The following is a 23,443-nucleotide window of genomic DNA, read 5'->3' on the forward strand; positions in this document are numbered from 1 at the left end:
GGAGCTATTGCACAATAATTTCTCCATTGTGGGTCAATAAAAATCCACAAGTAAAAAGATTTGACTCTTACAGGTTATAAAGAGGAAATCTTTCTATCCCATTTACCGAAAAGCTACACATGAAAGGAGACTTTTGGGTGTTTGACAAATTTAAGATATATTGAGGATGAACACTAATTCCAATTAAGAGCATAAAAAAGTTTCAGTCCAAGCCTCTGTTGTTAGAACAGTGGTTTTATTGTTACTCTGCAGTCCTGCCGCTCCTTCAAACACATCATAAAGTGTGTCGCAAGAACGGAAGATATGAAAGAACTTTGACAAAGCAGGAATTTTTACAACTTCCACCTAGGATCTAATCTTACATCAACACTCTGGAGGAGCTCTGAAACTCTCTCATCATGTTTGGCATCATTGCGACACGTGATTGTCGCCCTTTCACTGATGTGGACAGAAACAACAAAGGAGGTCCATTCGTCTCCTTCGCTGTCAGCTCCATACGGGAGTATGGAAAGCGACCTAATAAACGTGCGGGCATGTTTCGTTTCAACCGCCAGCCCTCATGCTCGCACAGTGGCAGGACACATAAACATAAAATGTAGGTCAGTTAAACAGTTTGTGTCTGTTCTCCTCCCCGCATGCCTGAGCTGGACCGACGGCGAGAAAGTCCAACACGCCGGCTGCAGATTGTGACTCATCTCTCCCGGACAACCTGGGAACCTCGTTTTTCCTCACTTTCTCCTCCTTCGCCCTGCACCCCCTCCTCATTCCTGTTAAGCAGCACCGCAGAGCTCCTGTCCTGCTGTCTGAGGGGATCATGTTTCCTCTTCACTGTGACTGAACTCAGACCAAACACAGTGTGTTTAAAGCTGCGTGTCATTCTGAGGCATGAGCTGTGTCAGGATTCTTGCAGGGAGCAAAAAGAAGAGGATCAAGCAGTTACAGGATGAAAACACCCAGCATGTCGAGTTATACAGTGGACCCCCGCCTATTTGCAGTTCAGCATCTGATTTTTCTGGGGAACGTAACCCTGAAATATTTGCAGAAAATTCCCTTTTTAGTGGATTATTTTGTAGAGGATATCTAAATATTTTGTCGCCAGGCCTGTTGCAATAAGCAATAAATCAATTAATCGCATGATAAATTAAAACAAGCTCAATGATTTACATTTGCATTACTTATTGTTTTTCTCTATTCCCCCTCTTTCTATCAAAAACTGTATGACAAAAGTCTTCAGTCTGTTGCTTGGGTCTCTGCTCTTGCTTATTCTCTTACCGTGTTCAGAGCTTTTAGCTTTTGTTCTGTTTGATGAGTGTCTGTTTGGTCAGATGTTACGAGTTTGCGCGGTTATTACCAATAAATGCTGCAGGACTTCCCAGGAGTTCTGCACACGGGTTCTTGTGAAGTATGAAATGTCCTGCCCAGAAAGGACTTCATTCTTTTTATGACACCCTGAGTAGAAGAACAAATTTCTCCGTGTTTGCAGAGTGTGTACAGACATTAGGGAGGGGGACACGCTACACGCTTCTCTCCACCTTCTGTTCATTTTGCTTGGTATAATTAGCTTTTTTCCTAAATCAACGCCTTCTGCAGTTATCCATGACATTCAATTGTTACTTTGCTTTAGGCTAAAGTGTTCCTAAAATCTGCAACCCTGAGAAGACTGTTGTTGCGGGAAATTAATGTAGAATCCTCTGGACTTTTAAAATATATTTCATTTTTAGGTCACTGGGGGATAAATCTGATAGGTTTTATAAATGGCTTAGTGTACTCTTATTTAAGATATGTTCCTTGTTTGTAGTATGTGTAGACTAAGAGAGAGAGAGCCAAACCAGCAAGGTTTTCACAGTATTTTCCTAGTGGACTTAGTGCTGAACTGTGCGTGGTTTGGGATGTGTGTGTCACGTTTGGTTCAATCCATCCCAAAAATGGTGGTGTTACACCAGTACAAAGGTAAGGTGCTACATCAAGGTCAGAAGACAAAGACAAAGTAGTCCCACCTTTACAGAACCAGGCCAGCGGCAGCATTGTTTCATTTGTGACAAAAATTGTGCCATTTTGTTCTCCGCCTCATGTTGTTCCCCAGGCAAACCTTTCGCCCCCTTTCACATGCGGAGCCACTGTCAGAATTTCTTGGGTGTGTTCGTTTATGCGAAAAACTGCCCCAACCACTCAACTTCCAGAAGCCAGAGAGCAGGTTGAATAGTTTTGAGGAGCGCTTGTCCAAGAGGGACGTACTGTTGGACCAAAACACTGAGCTTCCCCTTTTAGGTGCTGGTCCAATGGAGTGGGCAAACACCCCACTGATGTTTTCTGTTCTTTTTTTGGCGTCCAATAACATCATTAGCAAAAATTAGACATTGCAGCTCATCAACAATCAATAGTGGTTGCTCTTTGTCATGGTTGATGTATTTACTGTGCTGTTGTAAACTACACATATGCCAAAACAACATAAAATCCGTTTTTTAATGTCCATAGTATCATGTTTGATTGGCCATCAAAGTCTACCCTGCACCTTACAGAGAACATGTGGAGTATTGTCAAGAAGAAGATGAGATGCCAAAACCAACGATGCAAACAAGCTGAGGGTCACAATTAAAGCAACTTGTGCTTCATTAACACCTCTGCTGTGATCCCATCCATGCAGTAACTCATATATAATGAGCAGCTCTGTACTGTACAGCACATAAACATACTTCATGCAGACCTGAAACTTCAGAGCCACATAAAGACAGTTATAAAGTCGATCTTCTATCACTTGAAGAACAGGATATAGAAAAACTCGTCCGTGCGTTTATCTTTAGTTTAATTTACTACCGTGTCATCACCAGTACCTAAAAAAAAAATCAATCAGAATGTTGCTGCTGATCCAGAACGCTGCTGCTGGCATTCTCACTAAAACCAGWATGATAGAGCACATCACATTTCTAAAGTCCTTACACCGGCTGCCTGTAGGTCAGAGAATAGACTTTAAAATGTGTTTGTTAGTTGATAAATCACTGAATGGCTTAGCACCAGAATACATTACATATCTACTGCTGTTGCATCAACATTCTGGTTCTGCTCTGCATTCCCAGAACCAGAACCAAACATGGAGAAGCAGGATTCACCTTCTGTGCAGCACAAATCTGGAACAAACTTCCAGAAAACTGCAAAACAGCTGAAGCACGGAACTCCTTTAAATCAAGGCTAAAAACCCATGGGATAATAGTTGCCTTTGATTAGCAGTAAATGGAACGTTGATCAACATAATTGCCTGATGGTTTTGATGATATTTAACAAAATGTAATGTTTATTTATTGTTTCGTAATTGATAACTGTGGTGTTTTTATGATGTAAAGCACTTTGAACTGCCTTGCTGCTGAAATATGCTGTAGAAATAAACTGGACTTAACTTTTCAATAGGACCCAATTTCTATATTTAAAAAGTGTTATTGCTTGAATACTATATAAAATGCAGCTGAATGTTGTACTTTGATTAGCTCTAAGAAGCTAATAAATAAATATATAACTACCTGTATCCAAGTTTCATTTTTTGAATTTCATCACTGAAATAAACTTGTTAAAAATGTTCAAATTTAATGAGACGCACCTGAAATACCGCACAATAATGAACATAAACAGCTCAAAAACGGTTGTTTTGCAAAATGCTTAAAAACCGCTGCAGCACCACAGGATGCAGAGCACGTGGACCTCCTCCGTCCAAACCACGCGGCAGCATTTTCCTGAAAAGTCTCGCATTCCCAAGCCAGACTGGAAGCTGGCAGCGAGCAGCAGGTTCATCCCCGCTGACTGACGAGACAGAGACAGATAGCACACGAGGCGAAGCAGGGCGTGAAGTTGTTCTATAAAAACGATGCTGCAAAACGAGCGAAAAGATTCAACTGGCAGACGAGCAACATTTTAAGGAGGATCAGATGCTTTAATCTATTCCAGCTTCCAGGATGGAAAAAATGCCGTCAGATTACATAAGAGCAGACCTCTGTGTCCTCTAAGTATGTATCACTGCGGCGAGGAATTCAGCTTCCTGAACGTTTCCTGGAAATCACGCAGATCTTATATTTCAAGCTGCAAGACTTTTATTATAAGCAGGACTTTAAGGATTGTTGTCGATGTCTTGGTGTTGTACTTTTATTTGCATTGTTCTAAATGTACAATAAGATAAACAGTTGGAGATTTATTAATATACTGCTCAAAAAAATAAAGGGAACACTTCAGTGTTCACTTAAATGTTAAAGTGTTCCCTTTATTTTTTTGAGCAGTGTATGTAAACCACAACTTCCAAGATTGTTTTGTTTCTAACAGCACAAATAAGCCGCTCTGGTACTTTTTTCCATGTTTAATGTATGTTTGTTTTATTGTAGCTTGTTCATTTCTTCCGACTCCAAAAATCCATATTCAGTTTGAATAAGCTCTTGGTCTTTTTGTGTCCATAGAGTCGTTGGATATTGAAGACAATCTGTTAAATCTCTCTTTGTTTTGCTAAATTACAATAAAGAGAAACCCTGCGGGACGGTAGACACGTTTAAGGCCATCTGGACGACACAAGAGTGAATCTGCAGTAGAATAAAAAGGTTTTAATCCATTTCCGATGCAACAGTTGTTTCCAAATCTGGTGCAGATGCAGCTTTGGAAATAGAGGTTTTGACTATTTGTACTAATGCTTGGGATTCCTAAAAACCCATTCAGGATGTTTACAATAGCTCTTTGTTTTTCTTGGAACAAGATGATCTATGCAAATCAGTTTAAATAGTTAGCATAAGAAAAGGTGCTACTGGATAATTCGTATCTAATCGAAATCTTATAAACCATGAGATCATCATAAATAATCCATCCATCCATCCATCCATCCATCCATCCATCCATCCATCCATCCATCCATCCATCCATCCATCCATCCATCCATCCATCCATCCATCCNTCCATCCATCCATCCATCCATCCATCCATCCATCCATCCATCCATCCATCCATCCATCCATTTTCTTTACACCCTTCTCCCTTAGTGGGGTCGTGAGGGTTGCTGGTGCCCATCTCCAGCTAACGTTCCGGGCGAGAGGCGGGGTCACCCTGGACAGGTCACCAGTCTGTCGCAGAAATAATTAATTAATTAATTAAGTGATTTTAGCATCTCACAAAACAAACAAGCAAAAAAAAACAAAAAAAAAAACAAAGACAATCTCCTGCAAAGCTTTAAAAGAAAAATAATTCCTGATATTTCCTTCACTCCGTTTTCTAATATTAATATCTGAAAACAGTAGAAACAGCACAATTACATTGAAGGGAAAGGAATAGGGAAAAAACTGGTTCAAGCTACCAAAAGGTTAAAGAATGGTAAAAACAAAACAAAACAAAACAAACAAGCCCTCTGCAGAGCTTGTTTGATCGCTCCGGGCTGATCTGGAGCGATGTGGATGAAGCGCTGATTGAAACGAGATTCAAAATCTAAAGTATCAGGCGTGCAGAGAAAACACAAACCCAGAGGAATTAGTTAGAGTGGACGGACTTATAAGAAGTAGATGAACACAATCAAATTAGCAGAAGAGACCGTCTGCTTCACAGTAAAAAACAGAAGGTTCTGTCATGATGTGTGGAGGAATTAACACATCTGATAGGAATTCAAACTCGCCCAGCAGTACAGCAACAATTCAACCACTCACTGTCTGATTCCAGCTTATCTCTCCTGAACCAACTTGTGATTTAGAAACCAGTAAAAAACTGACCAAGACTTTGGCCATTTTTTTTTTGTTGTTTTTTTTGTTTTGTTTTTATCTGCAGTTGAAAGAAGGTTACGTTAAGTATTTTGAACTGCCTTGTTGCTGAAAATGTGACATATAAATAAAATTACCTTACCTAAGTGTTTGACAGAACTGGGCTAAACCTCAGTGCATGTATTTTTAGTGGAGCAGGACCTGGTTACATGCTGAAAATTTGGCCACAGAAATGTGGTTTGAAATGGCAGTTGTAACCAGGATAGAAAAATATATTTCTTATTTTACATCCAAAACACAGCTTACTACTCTAGAGAGCGCTGCAAGGCACCAGATAAACATCTTGCATCATCCCAATGTCTGCACTACTCTTTGTGAGCTTTAGCATCTCGCTAGCTGAAACGTACATCGGTTGTGGCCGCTGGGGGAGATATAATAGCTTCTGTGTGATTGTTAACATTCATATGGCAACTTTTTACTTAAAACTGGTGTTTCATTGGACCAAACCTCAGTCGAGAGAATGCAGATGATTGTGGAACTTTCTTTAGCAGCTTGAAGTAGCCAATAAACTACAATTTATTTCAGAATAAATCCATCCCGTTTCAGCTTTCTTGCATTAACGCCTGCCATCAATTATAGAGAATCTAAAGAAACGTAAAGTTCAGCTGTTCTAGTAGGATTTTCCTGACATCTGTTCATTTCAGTCAGTCTGCAGACGCTAGAAATGGTCAAAAGGATCTCACTGTACAAAGACATCAGTCAGGAGAAGGATACACAAAATCTCCACAGCATTTTAAATACACAATGAACTCCTGCAATGCTAGTTGATTGATTGATTGGTTGGCGTTTGCAAAGCAGCCAGTAGAGGAGTACTATTTCTTTTCCTTGATGCTCATTAGTTGTACCAAAAAGAGTAGAGTTAAATTAGACCGTGGATTTTAGCTTCTGTCACAGTCCTAAGGTGTAGCACTTATTAATACAAATTAAGCTAATTTTGATTTGTTTGGACTATTAAATTAGGCTTTAATGAGCATTTTTAGACAGGGTCTCAAGTATTTGTGAATGTTGGGTATTTGCAGGTGACTGTGCTCCTTAATCGCTGCGAATATTGGTGATCCACTGTAGAATGTAGGAAATGTATTAATTTATTCATCTACATTAATTACTTAATTATTTTATTAATTGGTTAATGTCACATATTCTTCCCTATAGATAATAGAAACCCCTCTACACAGGTTTTGGTTTTGGAGCTCCACACCAAGATCACCATCTGGCCACCATGTTAAAACTTTCTGGAAACACCCCTGCTCTCATGTCTGACCGAGGCTACACCCCATCCCGTTTTACTGCTTTTTACAGCACATGTTCACCAAAAAATGGTTTAAAAAATAAAAAAATACACCTTCTAAGATCCGTGCTTGCAGCATGAAAGGTTTGTGCGACCCGTGAAGAAAACCTGAGGATTCAGGACCCATGTGCATTTACACAGCCCTCACTGATGCCTATTGTTATCTTTTGTTATGATCCTGAACTGTGCAGTACAGTAGCAGCAGAAACAAAGCCATGGTTGAAAGCAGCACAAGCCTTTCTCTTTGTTAAATCCTGTCATCCCGAGCATAAAAACGGAATCAATCTGAAAACAGCATGTTTTAAAGAGCCTGAGCTCCAAAACTCTGCAGCATTACCAGGAGTTGGCCAGACAATAGAGACGGAGCAAGCCGAGCACAACAATCCTCCTGAGAACAATCGCTTCACGCAGGTACAGAGAGTCACATTCACGGTTTAGAAAATCCTCCATGCGGTCTGTATGCTTCCAGAAACCGCTTCATATGAAGTTTACAAGATGCAGACATGAAAGACAAACCAGCTTTACCTGCTCGTGCATCTTAAGAGGAAGATTTAGTTTTAAAAGCCGCTGCTGTGTCTCAGCTCCTGATGCTCCATCTTTCTGGTCATATTCCGTTTTTTTTAAAACATTATTATTATTAATGTTTGCACGATGGAGATAGTCGGAGGCGCGTCTCAACTCGAGCTCACTTCCATGTGCTCGCGACCAGGACCACGCGCTCACAGAGTGAGCAGGGATAGGGCGCGTGACGTCACGGCGAGACTGGAAAAATAGCTCGAGGGACAGGCTGACGTAGAGTCAGGTGTGACGTACAGGTGGAACCTACGTTTCTACGTGAAAATCAGGCACAGTTTTATTTTATTGATCAGCTATAATAAATGCATTACTCTCCTGATTTTGGAAGAGCTTAATACAGCTTGAAAGATTTTTCTTAAATCTAAATTTGCTACTTTTAATGGGAATATTATGCAAGTTCAAGCAGTATTTGATCGAAATTTCAAAAACGAATTTTCAATCTAATATTTTTACGCTATTTTGTGGAGTATTTTTAAATTTCTTTAAACTTGTAAAAGGGTTTTACACATGCTTACTTAAAGTTACAGAATCTGAGCATATTTTCAAAAAGTGTGCACAACATTTTATGGAATATTTAAGAAAAATGTCTATTTCTATACAATTTTGTGTATTTAATAAAAAGATGCAGTTCACACTTTGAATTCCTTGCTCAAAAATGTTTTAAGAGTTATCAAATTTAACATCTCAACTTAAAAACAATTTAGATTAAAATACTGTCACCTTGTATGAACTGTTCCCTTTAGATAAATATCCTTAATGTCGCCACACCCAAATATCTGTCCAGCTCAGATATAAAGGCTCATGTATGCAGATCTGCCTTCTTTTAATTCTCATTTACACTTGGATGTTCAGTGCAACACAAAGGAGGCAAATTCAAGAAAACACTTTTTTTTTATAATTCAAAAGAGATCAAAGAACATATTGCAAAAGAAAACAAAACAAAAAGTGAGTCTCACCCAGACACTTGCAATTGAAAAATACATTTTCTTAAGAAATATTACCTATTTACAAAACATAAAAATTTATATTTTACTTTGAGCCGTCTGTGAACAGGACAGACCCATTTTAAACATTTTATTAATAAAAATAAACTTTTAAATATTTTATCCACCCATAACTTCAGTTGAGGCAGTTTAAACATTGAAATCAAAGATTCCAAACAATTCAACCCATCGAACATCTGCATGCAACAACTGTACATCAATTCTTGAACTTTCATAACAAAAAAAAAGAAAAACAAGTCTTAAATGTTATCTTTTAAACACGAGAACCCTGTAGCTGTGCAAGTCTCTGCTTTAAAAGTTCACTTTTCCTCCTCAGCTGCTCCTTGAGTGACACGAGTCTCTGTTCGTCTGACTGCATGCTGTAGATGCACTCTGTCGCCTTCTTCAGGATCACCACCTTGGCCGCCTTCTCGTTGTTGGCCACCTCTGGGATCTCGTCTCGCAGGGCGAAGAAGCTCAGCTTGAGCTCGTTCCTCCTCTGGCGCTCCAGCACGTTGTGAGTCCTTCTCTTGTCGTAGTCCTCGGTGTCGGACGTTCGCGGGCTCGAACACTTGCGGTTGCTGCTGATCTGTTTGAGGACCCTGCTGGAGCTCCCTCCGCTCACTCCTCCTCCTCCTCCTCCTCCTGCTGCTACGGTGATGCTGCTGCTCTCCAGCTTCAGCCTCTTGACAGCCGGCTGCTCGTGCCTCATGGATGGATGGGCGGCATAATTATGCTGGTGAGTGGAGACGTGGCATCTCTTCAGCACCAGTGGGCTTGCGTGCCGGCTCTCCACCGGGCTGGGGTCGCACCGTTTCACCGCGTGCCTTTTCTCTACGGTGACCACGTCGATTTCCTCATCTTCTTCTTCCTCCTCCTCCTGATCTTCTTCATCCTCATCATCATCTTCTTCTTCTTCTTCTTCTACAAACAAAAAAAATAAATAAAATCAATCACAACATGCAACTCTTTACATTTAAATCAGCAGTCATGCTCTGGAGAGGGGTGTGTCTGCATGATGGATGCCCAGGGGCGCAGCCAAGTACTTTCTGAGGTGAATGCAGACACATTACAGTCACCCTCCGAGGTGAGGGGGGGGGGGGTTCACTGCATCAACTGCTCTTAAATACAGAAAACGCCATCATTTTTGGCGCCCCCTCTAGCGCAGCGCCCATTCAGCTTACCTGAGTCACTACAACTGCTGCTGCTCCCGCTGTTGGGCGGCGTGTCCAGCCCCAGATCCTTGCTGCGCACCGTCCCTGCAGTCTGCTTGGGCGTCTCCGCCACCGGGTAGGGAAAAACCACAGACGGATCAATGCACTCCGACGCGGACGTGTTGAGATCCTGCAGGTAGCTGCTGTTCAGCCTCCACGCAGCTCCCGCAGCCGGGTCCACCGAGGCGGCTGCAGCAGCCGCGGCGGCGGCGGCGTCCTTCCGCGCGGCTTGCAGCGAGGCCAGCCGCTCCGACACCACCTTCTTCAGCTTGGCCGCCGCCGAGAAGCCGCTCCACATGCAGTCCTGGATGATGATGGATTTGAGGAAGGTCTGCGAGTAGTCTGCGTCGCAGATGATGCTCTGGTTGACCACGTCGTCGCCGAGGAACTCGGTGACCATCTCCAGCTGGTCGGCGGTGGAGGGGAAGAGACTGGACAGGGACGGCCGGCGGCTCGGGGAGAGGGGAGGGGTCGGGAGGAGCTCGAATTTCTTCCAGATGTCTTCGCTCGGCGCCGGAGGCTGCGGCTGCTCCGGGTAGAAGTCCTCCTCCTCGTTGTCATAGTAGAAAAAGGGCTGCAGGGAGTCGTAGTCGTAATCGTAATTCTTATTCGCCAAAACTGAATTCAGCGGCATGATTCCTGTAATGGGGCTCTCCTTATTGCGAAGCTGGCGGAAAAAAGAAGAAGAAGAAGAAGAAGAGCAAAATACAGGTTAGGTTTGTAGCAGCAAACAGCTGTTTGGCTCCGATCCTACAAGAGTGTGTGCAACATCACATGGTCACTCCAAAACACTGACCCCTGTGTGTGCGAGTGCACGCGTTGCATGCATGCACAGGTGCTGCTGCAGCAGGTGCATGCAGAAACTAGAACCAGTTAGTAAAATAAGTACGGAGGGGGAACCCCCGCTTTCGCAATGACAACTCTGCAGATCCTCACTCATCCTTACCTTTCAGATTTTACACAGAGGGCGAAAGGAGTTGCTAAAAAACAACGTGCAGGAAAGTTATTCCACGACGGCTGTGACATTAAATCCTTCCACGGAGGGCGTCGTAAAGCTCAGCGTAGTGGGTACGTAATGAAGCATACGTACAGACGCGACTTGAACCGGACGACCCACAGCGCCTTAAAAGCAGCGTGATACTAGCAACTGCGCGTTCTGCAGCTGCTTATTTAAGCGGGCCGCATCACTCCGTCTGGGATCCTTCCGCCAATTTTTCCCGCGAAACGGTGACCGGCGACGAAAATGCGCCACGACCCGGTTTTATTTGACGCTTTTACAAAAACTAAACTAATTTGCACCCGATAAGGCTTCACTCTTTCTCACAAGACACGATACAAACGGCAAACGTAGTTTATGGCTGCAATATTTTCCGTTCTTTTAGGATTAAGACGGTGTCTAGTTCTTGTGGGAGTGGGAGGGGTCATAGTAGTGTTGACGACCCACAAAAATACTAACAGACGGTAGTAATGACAGGTCGTTATGTCAGGACTGGGCACCATTATATTTTCTCTGCAGAATTTCAACACAGTTTCACAAAAGTCCATCGACTCATCTTCATCCTGGCTGGTTACTGGCCCGTTCTTTGGGTTTACGCCAGATCAGGTGGTTAGTTGAAGGTGAAATTTGCAAAGAAAATATATAATAATAATTGGTGGGCCTTTTTTGATAAGCCACAAATGAGAATATTTAAGAATGGGTAGTTTTCCCGAATTGTTGCACGATTTCGATTTAGAAATCTGTCAATTTGTTCTTACAATTTACTGTACATAATTTTTGGAGGTTTGGCACTTTTTAATTTTTTTAATTTTATTTGGTTCTCAATCTTCTGACTTGGCTTTCCAATAATTCAGACATAAATGTCTCATAATTACTACTTCTCTCTGTTACTGAGTCAAAACAAGTCAGAAGTATGAACATTTTTTACATATTAGTCTGCGTCTGCACTCAAAATATATGCAAGCAAGGCAGAAAACACTCCCAAACGTAGAAGTCTACATAATCAACCCACAACTCATTTGACCAATTTTAACTCATTAATGTATAGAAAGAAAAATAAGAGTGAATTGTGCCTATTAAAGTGACGCAAAACGCGTCACGTTTGCGCCGTTTAAACAGCAGTTTCGCAGGACCACAGGTGCTGCACATCACCTCGGTGTGTGTGCAGCAGCAGCTGACAGCCTTGAACCAGCTGAAACAGGTGATTGCCACAACGCTGAATACCTGCAGTTTGTGGCTGCATGTCCAACATGCAGCCACAGCTTTGAATAAAGTGTGGAATATTTACCGCCGTCCAGAGGAAAGAGGATCCTCTTTAACTCGGAGGGATTGGCACCAGTTAAAAACAGGAAGGAAGCAATTAAAGTAATCAGACCCACACCGCAGTTGGACGGACGAGTGAGCACCGAGGAGTTTTTACGGACCTAGACCGCCCTCTGCTGGTGCATAGGAAGAGTGCAGGATCACAGCTGATGGGTGGAAAAACCAACAAACCACAACATTTATTGTATCTGCATGAAGGAGGAGTAGACTTAAATTATCTTTGCGATTTAAGGGAATAACTTATGACTTTACTGAGTTGAGGTATTTTAAGATGTGACTACTCAGCATCAGAACTAGTTAGAGTAACCAAAAATTCTACTCAAGTAAAAGTAGCACTATTTCAACATAATATTACAAAAAAAAATTAAAAAGGAGCTGACCAAAAGTTTACTCAAGGGAGAATAAAAAATAGATTTAAAAAAATTATTTCAATATAAAACTTAAGAAACTTTAACAAAATCTACAGATGTGCTTTATTTAAAAAAAAAAAAACAAAAAAAAAACAAGTAAAAGTAAAAAGTATAATTTAGCAAAACATACTCCTAAAAGTAAGTATTTCTAAAAAGTTACTCAACTAAATGTAATTGAGTAAATGTAAGTAGTTACTACAAAACTCTGCTCAGCATGCAGCGCAAAGAAAGTCTAACAACTGGATAAAATAGAGAACGAGTGAAGAGTTTCTTCCAAAGATGCTTCCCAATTAGGCTAACGTTTGGGAGAATGTCTGCCTTAAGCCAATCTTAAACCTTTGAGCCACACTAAGGAAAAATAAGTTTAGCACAAAAACATTTTTGAGCATCACCATATCCAGAGTGAAACATTGTGGTGGCTGCATCGTGATATAAGTTTAGTTCTCTTCAGATGCAAGTGGGAGCTTGGTAAGGTGGACAAAGTCATGAATAAATAATTATTCAAATGCAAGCCAAAGGGGAAAAAAAGGAATTTTAAAATTTTCGAGTCCAGGCGTGCAGCTACAGCAACAACAGCCTCCATGACTGTGAGAGAAATGTTAAAAGTTTCTCCACAGAAAACTGTTGGGTCTTCTGTAGAGGGCTGTGCACAAGATAAGTCTCCAATCAGATGGATTTAGAGACCTGCTGCAAGCAGATAAGTATAGTCAAATCACTGTGTGGGAGGTTCACCCAACCACTGGAGACCGAATGCTGCAACTGAATCAAAAGGTGGTTGAACAAACTATTAATTTAACAGTGGTAAATTAATAGTTTACCACTATTAATTTACCACTGTTAGTTTACTTCTTTCAGTTAAATATCTAGCGAACAAATAAAACATTATTCTGTGAAATAATTAGTCAGCTGGAAGGATGATGCTGAGTGTTGAAGAGTCCTGAATCGGTGGCATGAAGATCTGATGCGTCATGTGATGCTTCATCCCGTGTCATCTTTGTTCCCCGGATGGGTCATCGTCTGTGGTAACCTTCATCTTCAGGTTTTATTAATGTAAAAAAAAAAAAAGAAGAAGGCAAAAATCCAATAAAACCATAAAAAATGAATTGAAAGTTTGGCTTGTTGAAGGAAAGGAATGAGAAAAAAGGAATGGTGAAACTTTGCACCATTCTGTGACCTGCTGAACTTAAAGTCAGCACATTTAGCATTCTCAGTTAGCTGTTCCTAAGTAAAACAATTTAAAGATTTTTTTTTTTTTAAATAGCTCGTTCTCAATTATCACTGGTGATCACATTTGAAAAGTCAGCGTGTAGCTGTAATATCATACCAGGACATGGACCTTAAAAGACTTGATTTCTGACAAAGATGAGTAAAACTCCTTAAAATAAATTTATTTATTGTTGGAGTTACACTACACAATCTCGCCCGGGATATTCCCAGTAAAATGATACTCAAAATTTCCAATAAAATCCCTGGTGCCTCCCATATTGAAACCCTTATTGGTTCCTGTAATGGTGATAAGATATTTTGTTCACCGTGACTATAGATACAGGCAGATTAAGGTGAGTAGTTGCTTTATCTCTGTTTTCTTTAACATGTTCTGTTGTCTTATTTTGAAGAGGACCAAAATCGTAACAATAAGGACCATGAATGGTCCCTGAGCCACACTTTGGACTCCAGTTGTGCAGGACAAATGAAACTGGAAAAAAGAGACACTTTCTTCTTTCTTTCTTGTCTTTTTTTTTGCCAGTAGAGGAGGAAGGTCAGGGAAACAAACCCTGTTAGATTTAGATGCTTTTATTGGGCTCACAATAGATTTGCTGTGCTGATGTGACATTTGCTTCGAATGCAATAAGACAGATATTTGTTTCGTTGGTTTTGTTTCCCAAATGACACTAAAGTCTTTTGGGAAACTTTCTCTTTCTGTTTGTCTGAACCCCAAAACCACTTAATTATTCTCTCTGTTTTTGTGTTTTATTGAATTGTCCTTCTTTTCATTCTGAAGAGGAACACATGGGGTTTTAAATATTTGGGAAGAAGCAGAGTCAGCTTTATGTTTTTTACAACAGAAACTCATTCATGAAGAATCACCTCAGAGTCTAGCAGAACCGGTTTGTGGAAAGAGGAGAGCCGAAGGCAAAGGCTGGAGGAATTTGGTAAAACTGCAGATAAATTGCATGAGTTTCTCTTGTTATCAGAAAGAGGAGAAGGAAATCCCCAAACCGAGACTGAAGCGGATCTTCTTTCCTCGCCGCTCGGCCCTCGGACCCCTCTCTCTCACGCCTCTCCTTTCCTCGCAGAGGGACGCTGTGAGCAGGATATTGATCATAACCAGCAGGTTCAGTGGTGTTACCGCCTTTGCTTATCAGCTCCGGATGTTTCCTGCGTTACCGTGTTTCACGGCGCCTGGGGACACAGAGGAAGGCTTTTAACAGGGGCTGGCATTGTTTCCTCTGATAGGTGGGGACCCAGTGTGGGCGTCTGCTCCATGATCTCTAACCTCCAAATTCAAGAACGCACCAACTTAAAGAACATCGTGCCGACAGAGTCTTTATCAAGTTGTAAGAAGTTATGAAGAGTTCCCAATATCAGTTTCGACCCTAAACTTTCACTTGTCTGATAGAGAGGAAGATGAAGTGGCAACTTTTGAGGTTTAAACATTAAACCATCGATTAGAAAGCTTTGCCAGTAGAAGTTGCTTCCTAACCAGTCTTCACGCTTTTCACCTGCAGAAACACATTTGTGGCATTAAACCAAACAGCGATGGCACCAGACGCTTGAATGTTTGACATAAAACAAAACTGAGTGAAGAAACTCAAAACTGTGAAGCTAATTTCCTCTAAATCTCCAGCTGCACATTCTCCTTAGGTGATGCTCTTCAGGACATGCGAGACGAATTCTGCAGTTGGATTTCTCGAATGTTGAATTAGTCATCAGCTTGTTCAGCACACTTTGGAAGAAGCAGCTTCCTTTGTTCCCTTTCTCTCGGATGCTGCTGGTCTGAACTTCCCTTATTTCTGACCACAGATCTAACGATCTGAGCTGTGTGGCTTCGAATGCATTTCAAGCTCCAGGCGTTGCGCTGACATCTGCTCACGTGTTAAGACTGTGATGAAATCTAAGGATATGCGTATTTTTGGGATTTTTTTTTAAATCTTTCCATTCCTCTCAGCTCTTAAGTTTAGTTATTTGATTATAAAAACAGCTGCAGTGATGTTTAAACGCACTCATTATTGGTGTGACTTTTCCGTTTATTTTGGGCTTTTAATTATTCATTTGAATGGCTGGTTGTGATGAAACAAAGAACTCAGATTACTTTTTAAATACAGGAATTAGATGCATAAATTAGGAGTTATTGCAAAAAACGAATCCACACAAGAGTATCATTTGGCTAAATGTCCGTCAGCACGTCTGGTTAAAGTTTTACATCAACTTGGTTTGAGAGGTTGCTGACAAAATGTGAAACCAAAACGTTCAGGATTGATGTCTGCATAGGAAATATTTTAAAACTTCTGGGGAAAAAAAGCTTCCAGAAGATTTTCCAGAACTTCATTGAACTTCCAGAGGTTCAGAGACGCAAAGACTGAAAAACCGATTTAGAAAGCTTCCAGGAGAAAGCTTTCTAAACTTAAAGCTTTGGGAAAAGAAAAATAATAAAGTTTTCCCCCCTTTTTTATTTCTTTTTTTTTTTTTTGCATATGTGCCACAGTTCAGTGTTTCAGAATATGAAACCAATTTAGACATATTTGTCAACAGCAACATAAACACAAAATGCAGTTTTTAAATACAAGTGCTTATTTTTAAGTGAATAAACTTACATGGTCCTGTGTGGAGAAGTGATTGGAGACAATGAAATAAATGTAAAGGAAAAATACGAGACTATTTGACACAAGAACCATAAATTTAGATTTTCCTTCAAATTGTTTATATAGTTGAATATTTCTGCAATTATTTTAGTTCTGATTAAATGTAATCAGGGTGATAATTTGGTTTAATTTGATTGGGCTGTGGCTTTCTTCTCCATGTCACAATTCATCTCAAATTCAACCGTCTACATCAGAAAAATGCATCTTAAACTTCTGCAGCTGGCCGCATTCATCGCATGGCATTGACGTTTTCTTTTTGCTTTTTGCTTTTTTCCCTTCACCAGCATCAGGAGAGTCGTTTCTCCACTGCAGAAACGCTGATGGTGTTTGACCAAGTTGTGCATACGCTGCACTTAAAAGCATTTAATGAAGAGCCAGACGGACACATGCTGATGTCGGGCAGCCGGACACATCAGCAGAGACGTATTGATAAATCAGGGCCGCGCTCCTCCTCATCCAGCCAAGACACGAGTCAGCATGAAGAGCTGGAAGATCGATAGCTGCACAGCTTCAGTCAGTGAGAGGACAACCCAGAGCCGGGCGGATCAATCGGCCTGCTCCACAGCTAATTGTGTCATTAATTATTGATAGTAACAACTGACAGTTATTGACAAAGCCTGAAACAGCTAACATATACGGCGTGGTCATGTTAACAGAGTGATGGGTTTGTGTTTTTTATTCTTCTCCGCTTTGATTTGTTTCCCTTTCTGCTGGAAAGAAAGGTGAAAGAATCTCTCTCTAGTTCTGTTATGGGAAAAAAAACCTGAATGTTTTATCGAGGTAACAACAGGTTGTTAAGAGAGACGTAACGTAAAGGCAACAGCTGCACTTTCACAATGTTTCAATTTCTAATTCATGATTTATGGCACTTTGAAACAACGTTTGAGTAATGCAGTATTAAAAAGTACATGTAGTCTACATCGATTTTTCCAGGTTGTTCAGTGTGCAGTTGAAACGACTTTTACACACTTTTGTTTCTCGCTGTCTGAGGTTTAACATCTCGTTTCAGGTCAGTTAGAATACCAAAATTATTAATATTTGTGAAATGCCTCAGTGAGAGAAAGAATATGTCAGAGATTAATGTACATTTTATCAAAATCAGAAGTTATGAGATGGGTTTTTTTTATTAATAGGTGAAATCATCATTCGAAAATACAATTCCTGTTTGCAAAATATTGTTTGATCATTTATTTAATTGTGATAAAATGAAAGAAAGGGAGTGATTTTTTTTTTACAGCACCACATGAGGAATTTATTCTCCAGAAAAGGGAAACTGTTTTTGAAAATTGGCAAATATTAAGCATATTTTTGGAGTGGCAGGGTAAATACTCCAGGTGGGTTTTGTGTGAACGTACCTGAGAATGTCACTAAGTGCGTGGCATCATAAACTTAAAATACAAAGATCCTCAGTAAAAACCTGTTTATACATTGTTACTTATTTGGTGTAGAAAACATCTTGAAAATTGATCAATTCACTGGGTGTTAATTTTATTGCTAGGGAATGTAAAAAGAAAAAAATAATCCTATGTGTCCACTAGGGGGCTCCACACATTCAACAACTACTTTCCTCAATTTCCTTCCAACTTCGTTCACAACTTGTTTCAAAATTACATTGTTTTCTCATTACAAGACAGCAAAAGAACAAAAAAAAACACTTTATCCTTAATTCTACAGTGTCATTATTGTCCCAGTTTAAACAGGTACTTTGCATCTTGATATAAATGTATATTTTGTGTATTTTTTGTGATTTCTGCCTGCATAATAATGATCCAAAACCCAGAAATACTTCAACAGACACAAAATTAAACATATTCCACGGCCATCTTTGTCTCCAGGCCCAAATCCTGCAGAAAACCTGTAGGGTGAGCTGAAGAGAAGAGAGCATACTGAAAAGATTTCTGAGGATACAGAATGATTTCGCAACAACGAAAGGTCAGAAATTTCTGTCTGTATGCTCTGAACCTTTGAAGGCGAACACTAAATGTCGCCCAAGTGGAAAAAGGGGGCATACGAAGTGGAATTTGAAAAACCTCAGATGTCAAAGGAAACATAAACAACAGCTTATTCAGTTTTTGTTGTATTTATTTTAGGAGGATTTTCATCAGTCCTGGGTTTTCCAAATGCATCAAATACTTTAATATGCAATGATTTGATGAATTTGTATGGTAATCACTGGTGTAAAGTGTAAAAAAAAACAGCCAAACTCCCGTATCCACAGGAGCCTCGGCATATGACAGATGATAGGGTTTCAACAAGAGAGCTCTTATGTTTATCTAGTGTTCAGAAATTATGTTACAGCAGAGTACAGGAACATTTTCATAAAGCATAGCATTTTATATGGGAGAATCTATAAATATGTTTAGAAAAGAGATTATGAAAGCTGAAAATGACAGTAAATAAAATGCACTTATTTAAATTTGAACATTTTATTTTAAATTGCTGATTAAAATACTTCGTGAAGGACAAAATTGTACAAATAATTCAGCACCAGATACATCAGTTTCAAGAAATCAGACAGCAAAAAAGATAATAATAATAATAATAATAATAATAATAATAATAATAATAATAATAATAATAATAATAATAATAATAATAATAATAATAAACGTGTACAGAAACATAATGAAAAAAATGGCGCTTTAAATTATTTACATAATTCATGATTATGAATAACTTGCCCCGGAAAAGCGGGATGCTGTAACGACTCAGTGTGGCCACTAGATGGCAGACCACTCTCTTTGAAGACTGGTCGCTCTTTGGATTAATGTGCAAAATGCTTATGTTTGTCCGTGTTTATGTTTTCTCTGAGGACTTTTCGTGCTTAGTATGCGGAGTTAAGTGTTATTTAATATATTTAATATTATCAAAGGGTGAAAATCCATCTTTGTATATTACTGACAAACACCCGGAGGGATATTTTTTCATCGTCTGCAGTCATGTTACATTGCGTAGATTTATGAAGTCATGTCACGATTTCCTAAATAAAGGTGCATATAAGTTTTACCTGTCACCACTGGTAGCTTTTAAATGCTTGAGGTTTCGACAATAATTTTCAAATAACTGTACTTCCAGTACAGTTGGTTATGTTAAAGCTAATTTAAAAAATGCACATTTATATATATAGTTTACATGCATCAAAAGAAATTCCTGTCAAAAATTAAAATATTTGGAGGCTTGAGTTTTTAGTTGTGTTTTCTTTTCTTTTCTTTAAGTAAAATTTAACAGGAATAATCCTACTCCTTAGATCAAAAACAAATTGATTTCTTTTCAACTTTCATCCAAAAGTTCATTTTGAACATGGAATACCAGATTTATGAATTGTAACCAGAACAATCACACTATTGGAACTGCTATGGTCACATGACATACTCAACCTACCCTCAGTTTAGTTCAGCATTTGAGTCTTTGTGGCTGGATCTAAGCATAAAGATGCCAACATGTAACCTGTTTTGGTAACGTCTCCCAAGGTACGAATGGGTAAAACTACCCGGGCAATAATACCTGTACTGTAGGTGTTAGAAAGATTAAATCTGAGTAAGTATCAGTAGCTGTTCTACTGTGTTGGGTCGTCTACTTGTGTAGCTGCTGTTTCCTTTCTCCAATGCAGAGACCTGAATGTTCCTCTCTGCACTGGACTGGAGTTTGTGCTTTTGTGTTTTATTCCCCAGGAAGTGTCTTATTTAAAATACTACGCCAAACTGCTGTTTATCTGACTGATAATATATGCAAGAATAACAAGTCAGGAAATATCTTCATTCTCAATGTGATCTGTGAAGATTAATTCGCTCTATTCATTTCTCAAGAAGAAATGGATTTGGATCATCAAGGGGTGGAATATATTTACGTGAAGGTGCAATAATGGAGAAGTGCAAACATTTAAAAGAAATCCCAGGTCCACAACAACTTTCTATTAACCTGTGAAGCATCTCAATCACAGGCGCAAATCCCGGGTTAGGGGCGGTCGGGACTCCGCAAATCTTGGAAAAGTCTAGAATTATCCCCTCAAAAGAAATCATGAAAAAACCCTTGCATTTAAACAATATCAATATAGAAAAGGCAATAGAAACAAAGAACGAAGTAAACCTGTCATTCATGTAAGAAAAAAATAAGAATAAATTTTTAAGTCCCCCCCACTGTGGTTAGAACAATGGTTCAGTCCAAAGTGTAGGCGGAGCAACAGCTGCGCCTCTGAACGGCACAGGCTCAGTTAGAACTGCTGAAGTGAGGAGCTATCCGTTAGCTGTAGCTCTGCAGCACTAACAAAAAACCCTCCAGTCAGTAAATACGTACAGCAAAAGACATGTAACACGTTTTATTTACTTTTACTGCTCAATAGGAAGAAACACATTGACAATACAAATCAGTCCACAGTTTGTTATTTCATTACTCTGGCTGAATCGTGATAAACTGCCTCCAATGTCTTGGAAATCAAAACTAGCTAAACTGCTACATTGCTTTCATAGACTTGGCTCCATTTTCTGTCGAAGGTAGCCAATATTTCAATTATATTTAGCTCTCTAACTCTTACTTTAATAAGGAGAGTTTGAAACGGAAAGGAGCGGCTGAGCATTACAGCTCTGTATGGGAGCCGAGAGCAGAGGGGCTATGGACCTTACCACAGGGCCCGCCTTTCATTGGCTAATGTCCATTTTACGTCACAGCGCAGCTATCACGTGGGTTACCGGCTCACAAACTCATGCTAATGTACATTGTGGACTACCAGACCACAGAAAGTTTTTGCGTCAGGACTCGAAAAAAAAAAAAGGTTCTCCGTCAGTGGGGTATCTGTACAGGCGATGTCAGGTATCCTGATCGTGTTTGTGGAACTAAAATTCACAGATTTCCAAAATCTGAAACGGAAAGCCTTGCTTGGATTAAAGCTTGTGCATGACCATTTGCTGCTCAACTGCTCAACCGTTGTAGGATCAATAAGAACAAAGTGTCTGCTGGCGTAAGTATTATTGCTTTGCTTTCTTTGTGTTTAGTGAATGAAAAATATAGTCAATAATAAACACATCCATTATGAAAACCTTTTAGCCAAGTACAGCATAATGGCAGTACCGATACAACTTCTACATCCTGAAGCCTGTCTGTTACAGCCTTACGTTAGCTGAACAGATCAATATGCAATGTGTACCATATCTGACATACATTAAAGATTTTATTTCCACCTGAAAATGCTTTTTACTCAACTGTAATTGTGTTAGCCATGCTAGCTTTTACTAAACTGTAATCGTGTTAGCCGCGCTAGCTTTTACTCAACTGTAATTGTGTTAGCCATGCTAGCTTTTACTAAACTGTAATCGTGTTAGCCACGCTAGCACCGAGTACCGTGTATAAGTCCTAGGCACATTCGAACTCTCTAAACCATGAATGCCCGACTTACCCAGCCTTGCAAGAACAATAGCCATCAGTGATCTTGTCCACAGCTATATTTATGCTGAGGGTCTGAGGATCTGCTGTTTTCCTCATCGACTGGTAGCATTTAGCTGTGACACACACAATGTTAGAGGCATCGCGTGGCTAAAACATCTTGATGTCGTCCAAAAAAGATGACATGAACTTGTTGGTTCCCTTGTCCATTGTCGTGGCTAATATTTTGTGAAAATCCGGCAGAAATGCTAAACTAATCGACTCAGAAATACTCTGCAGAGTCAGTCGAAACGAAAAATCGCATAGAAACTAAGCTCTGCGAGGAGGTTAATGTGAGACATGAAGTCACGTGGGACTTTCGAGGGGCGTTTCTGGGCGGAGCTTGGTAAGGTCCATTGCAGTTTGCAGTTAAACAAAATTAAGTATAACTTTATTTCTTATCATTTTCAAAGTAGAGCCTTTAATACCACAAAATAAAATTTGAATATTTTTCTATAAAACTCTGGTGCTGACCTTGAAGTTTAAGTTATGATACTTCCCAAATATTCAATTCCTACATATTTATAGGTTTTAACATGAACCCCCCGCCCAAAAAACAAACGTTTAAAGCAACATAAGTTATAATTTAAAAGACACATGACTTGTATTGAGAACCACTGCAATACATCGATATTTATGAGGAATTTTATTAAGTGGAGTTACTTATTAAAACTTGTTTTTAGTCAGAGCCTTACGTTTTTGTAAAGGTGTAGCAGAGATTAGATCTGACATTGAACCAAACTCATATCTAAGCAACATTTGAATCTTAGTTTGACTTCTATGGGTCTCAACAGGTTGTTTACTGAGAAAAACACTTTTGTTATTCATTGCTACTTACTAGTCATTTTTGATGGTGCAGCTTGAAAACAAAAACAAAATAAACCACATTTTACTGTAACTTTGCCCACCCTGCCCCAAATTGCTCTTAAAAAAGATTTCCCTGTTTATGGTCCCCCCCTAATAATGAGATGGGATTTACGCCCTTGATCTCAATTTTCTGTTAAAATTGGTCCATAATAAGAGTTTCACACAGAGGAGATCAGACCTCATCTCCTGAGAGATATTAAAAGTTGTAGGACATTTAATACTTTTAAACACTAAAGTGCAAGTCCAAATTGAGATAACAAAATCCAGCTGCCAAATCCAGCACCAGGCAAATAGGTTTTACCTCTTAACTAGGCTGCTCTGTTATTTCAAGATGTTGCATTTATTTTACAAGAAAACCACAAAGCTGCTTAGCAACATGCAATCCCATTTTGAGACACTGGACCCACAAAGTGAACTGGTAGGTACTAGCTCTTTAAACAAGGCTTTTTTTCCCCATAAAATTTAGCGTTACCTATTAAAAGCAAAGCGGATCCTCCTTCAGGCAACAGACAAAGGCACAACAAGTTTGTGTTTTGACTGAAAATTGTGTAAGAAGCCTTTACTGTCAGTTCTCACAGCCATCAGTGGTTAAACAAATTACACAAAGGAACTTGGGAATCTGGTAAAAAATAAAACAAACAAAAAGAACAAAAGCAGCTCTGTTGTTGGTGACCATAATTGAAACCTGTAGACAAGGCTGGCAATCTGGCCATGTGTTAAGATTTGTTTTGGTTCCTTT

At 39.8% G+C, this 23,443-nt stretch overlaps 1 protein-coding gene and 1 long non-coding RNA gene across 5 annotated transcripts in view; both read right to left on the reverse strand.

The window, feature by feature from the left end:
- LOC108165715 (uncharacterized) overlaps window positions 1–7,781 on the reverse strand; it is a 31,549-nt gene extending 23,768 nt beyond the window's left edge. Inside the window, exon 1 of the long non-coding RNA XR_001776054.1 lies at window positions 7,582–7,781. This is a non-coding gene — a long non-coding RNA (uncharacterized LOC108165715). The remainder of the gene's footprint in view (window positions 1–7,581) is intronic.
- Window positions 7,782–8,504: 723 nt separating this feature from the next.
- Window positions 8,505–12,274, reverse strand: myca (MYC proto-oncogene, bHLH transcription factor a). Of its 4 annotated transcripts, none has more exons than XM_008396652.2 (3): window positions 12,115–12,274; window positions 9,800–10,496; window positions 8,505–9,539 (listed from the first exon to the last, which is right to left on the reverse strand). In XM_008396652.2, exons 2-3 carry the CDS (start codon window positions 10,461–10,463, stop codon window positions 8,890–8,892), a joined length of 1,314 nt encoding a protein of 437 aa, XP_008394874.1. In that variant the 5' UTR covers window positions 10,464–10,496; window positions 12,115–12,274; the 3' UTR covers window positions 8,505–8,889. The 4 variants fall into 4 exon arrangements, with proteins under 4 accessions (XP_008394874.1, XP_008394875.1, XP_008394873.1 ...); XM_008396653.2 differs by lacking the exon at window positions 12,115–12,274 and adding an exon at window positions 10,776–10,984 and having other exon boundaries at window positions 8,505–9,536; XM_008396651.2 differs by lacking the exon at window positions 12,115–12,274 and adding an exon at window positions 10,776–10,984.
- Window positions 12,275–23,443: the final 11,169 nt, after the last annotated feature.

The sequence above is a fragment of the Poecilia reticulata genome, linkage group LG20 (assembly GCF_000633615.1).
Source record: "Poecilia reticulata strain Guanapo linkage group LG20, Guppy_female_1.0+MT, whole genome shotgun sequence".
Lineage (NCBI taxonomy): Eukaryota > Metazoa > Chordata > Actinopteri > Cyprinodontiformes > Poeciliidae > Poecilia > Poecilia reticulata.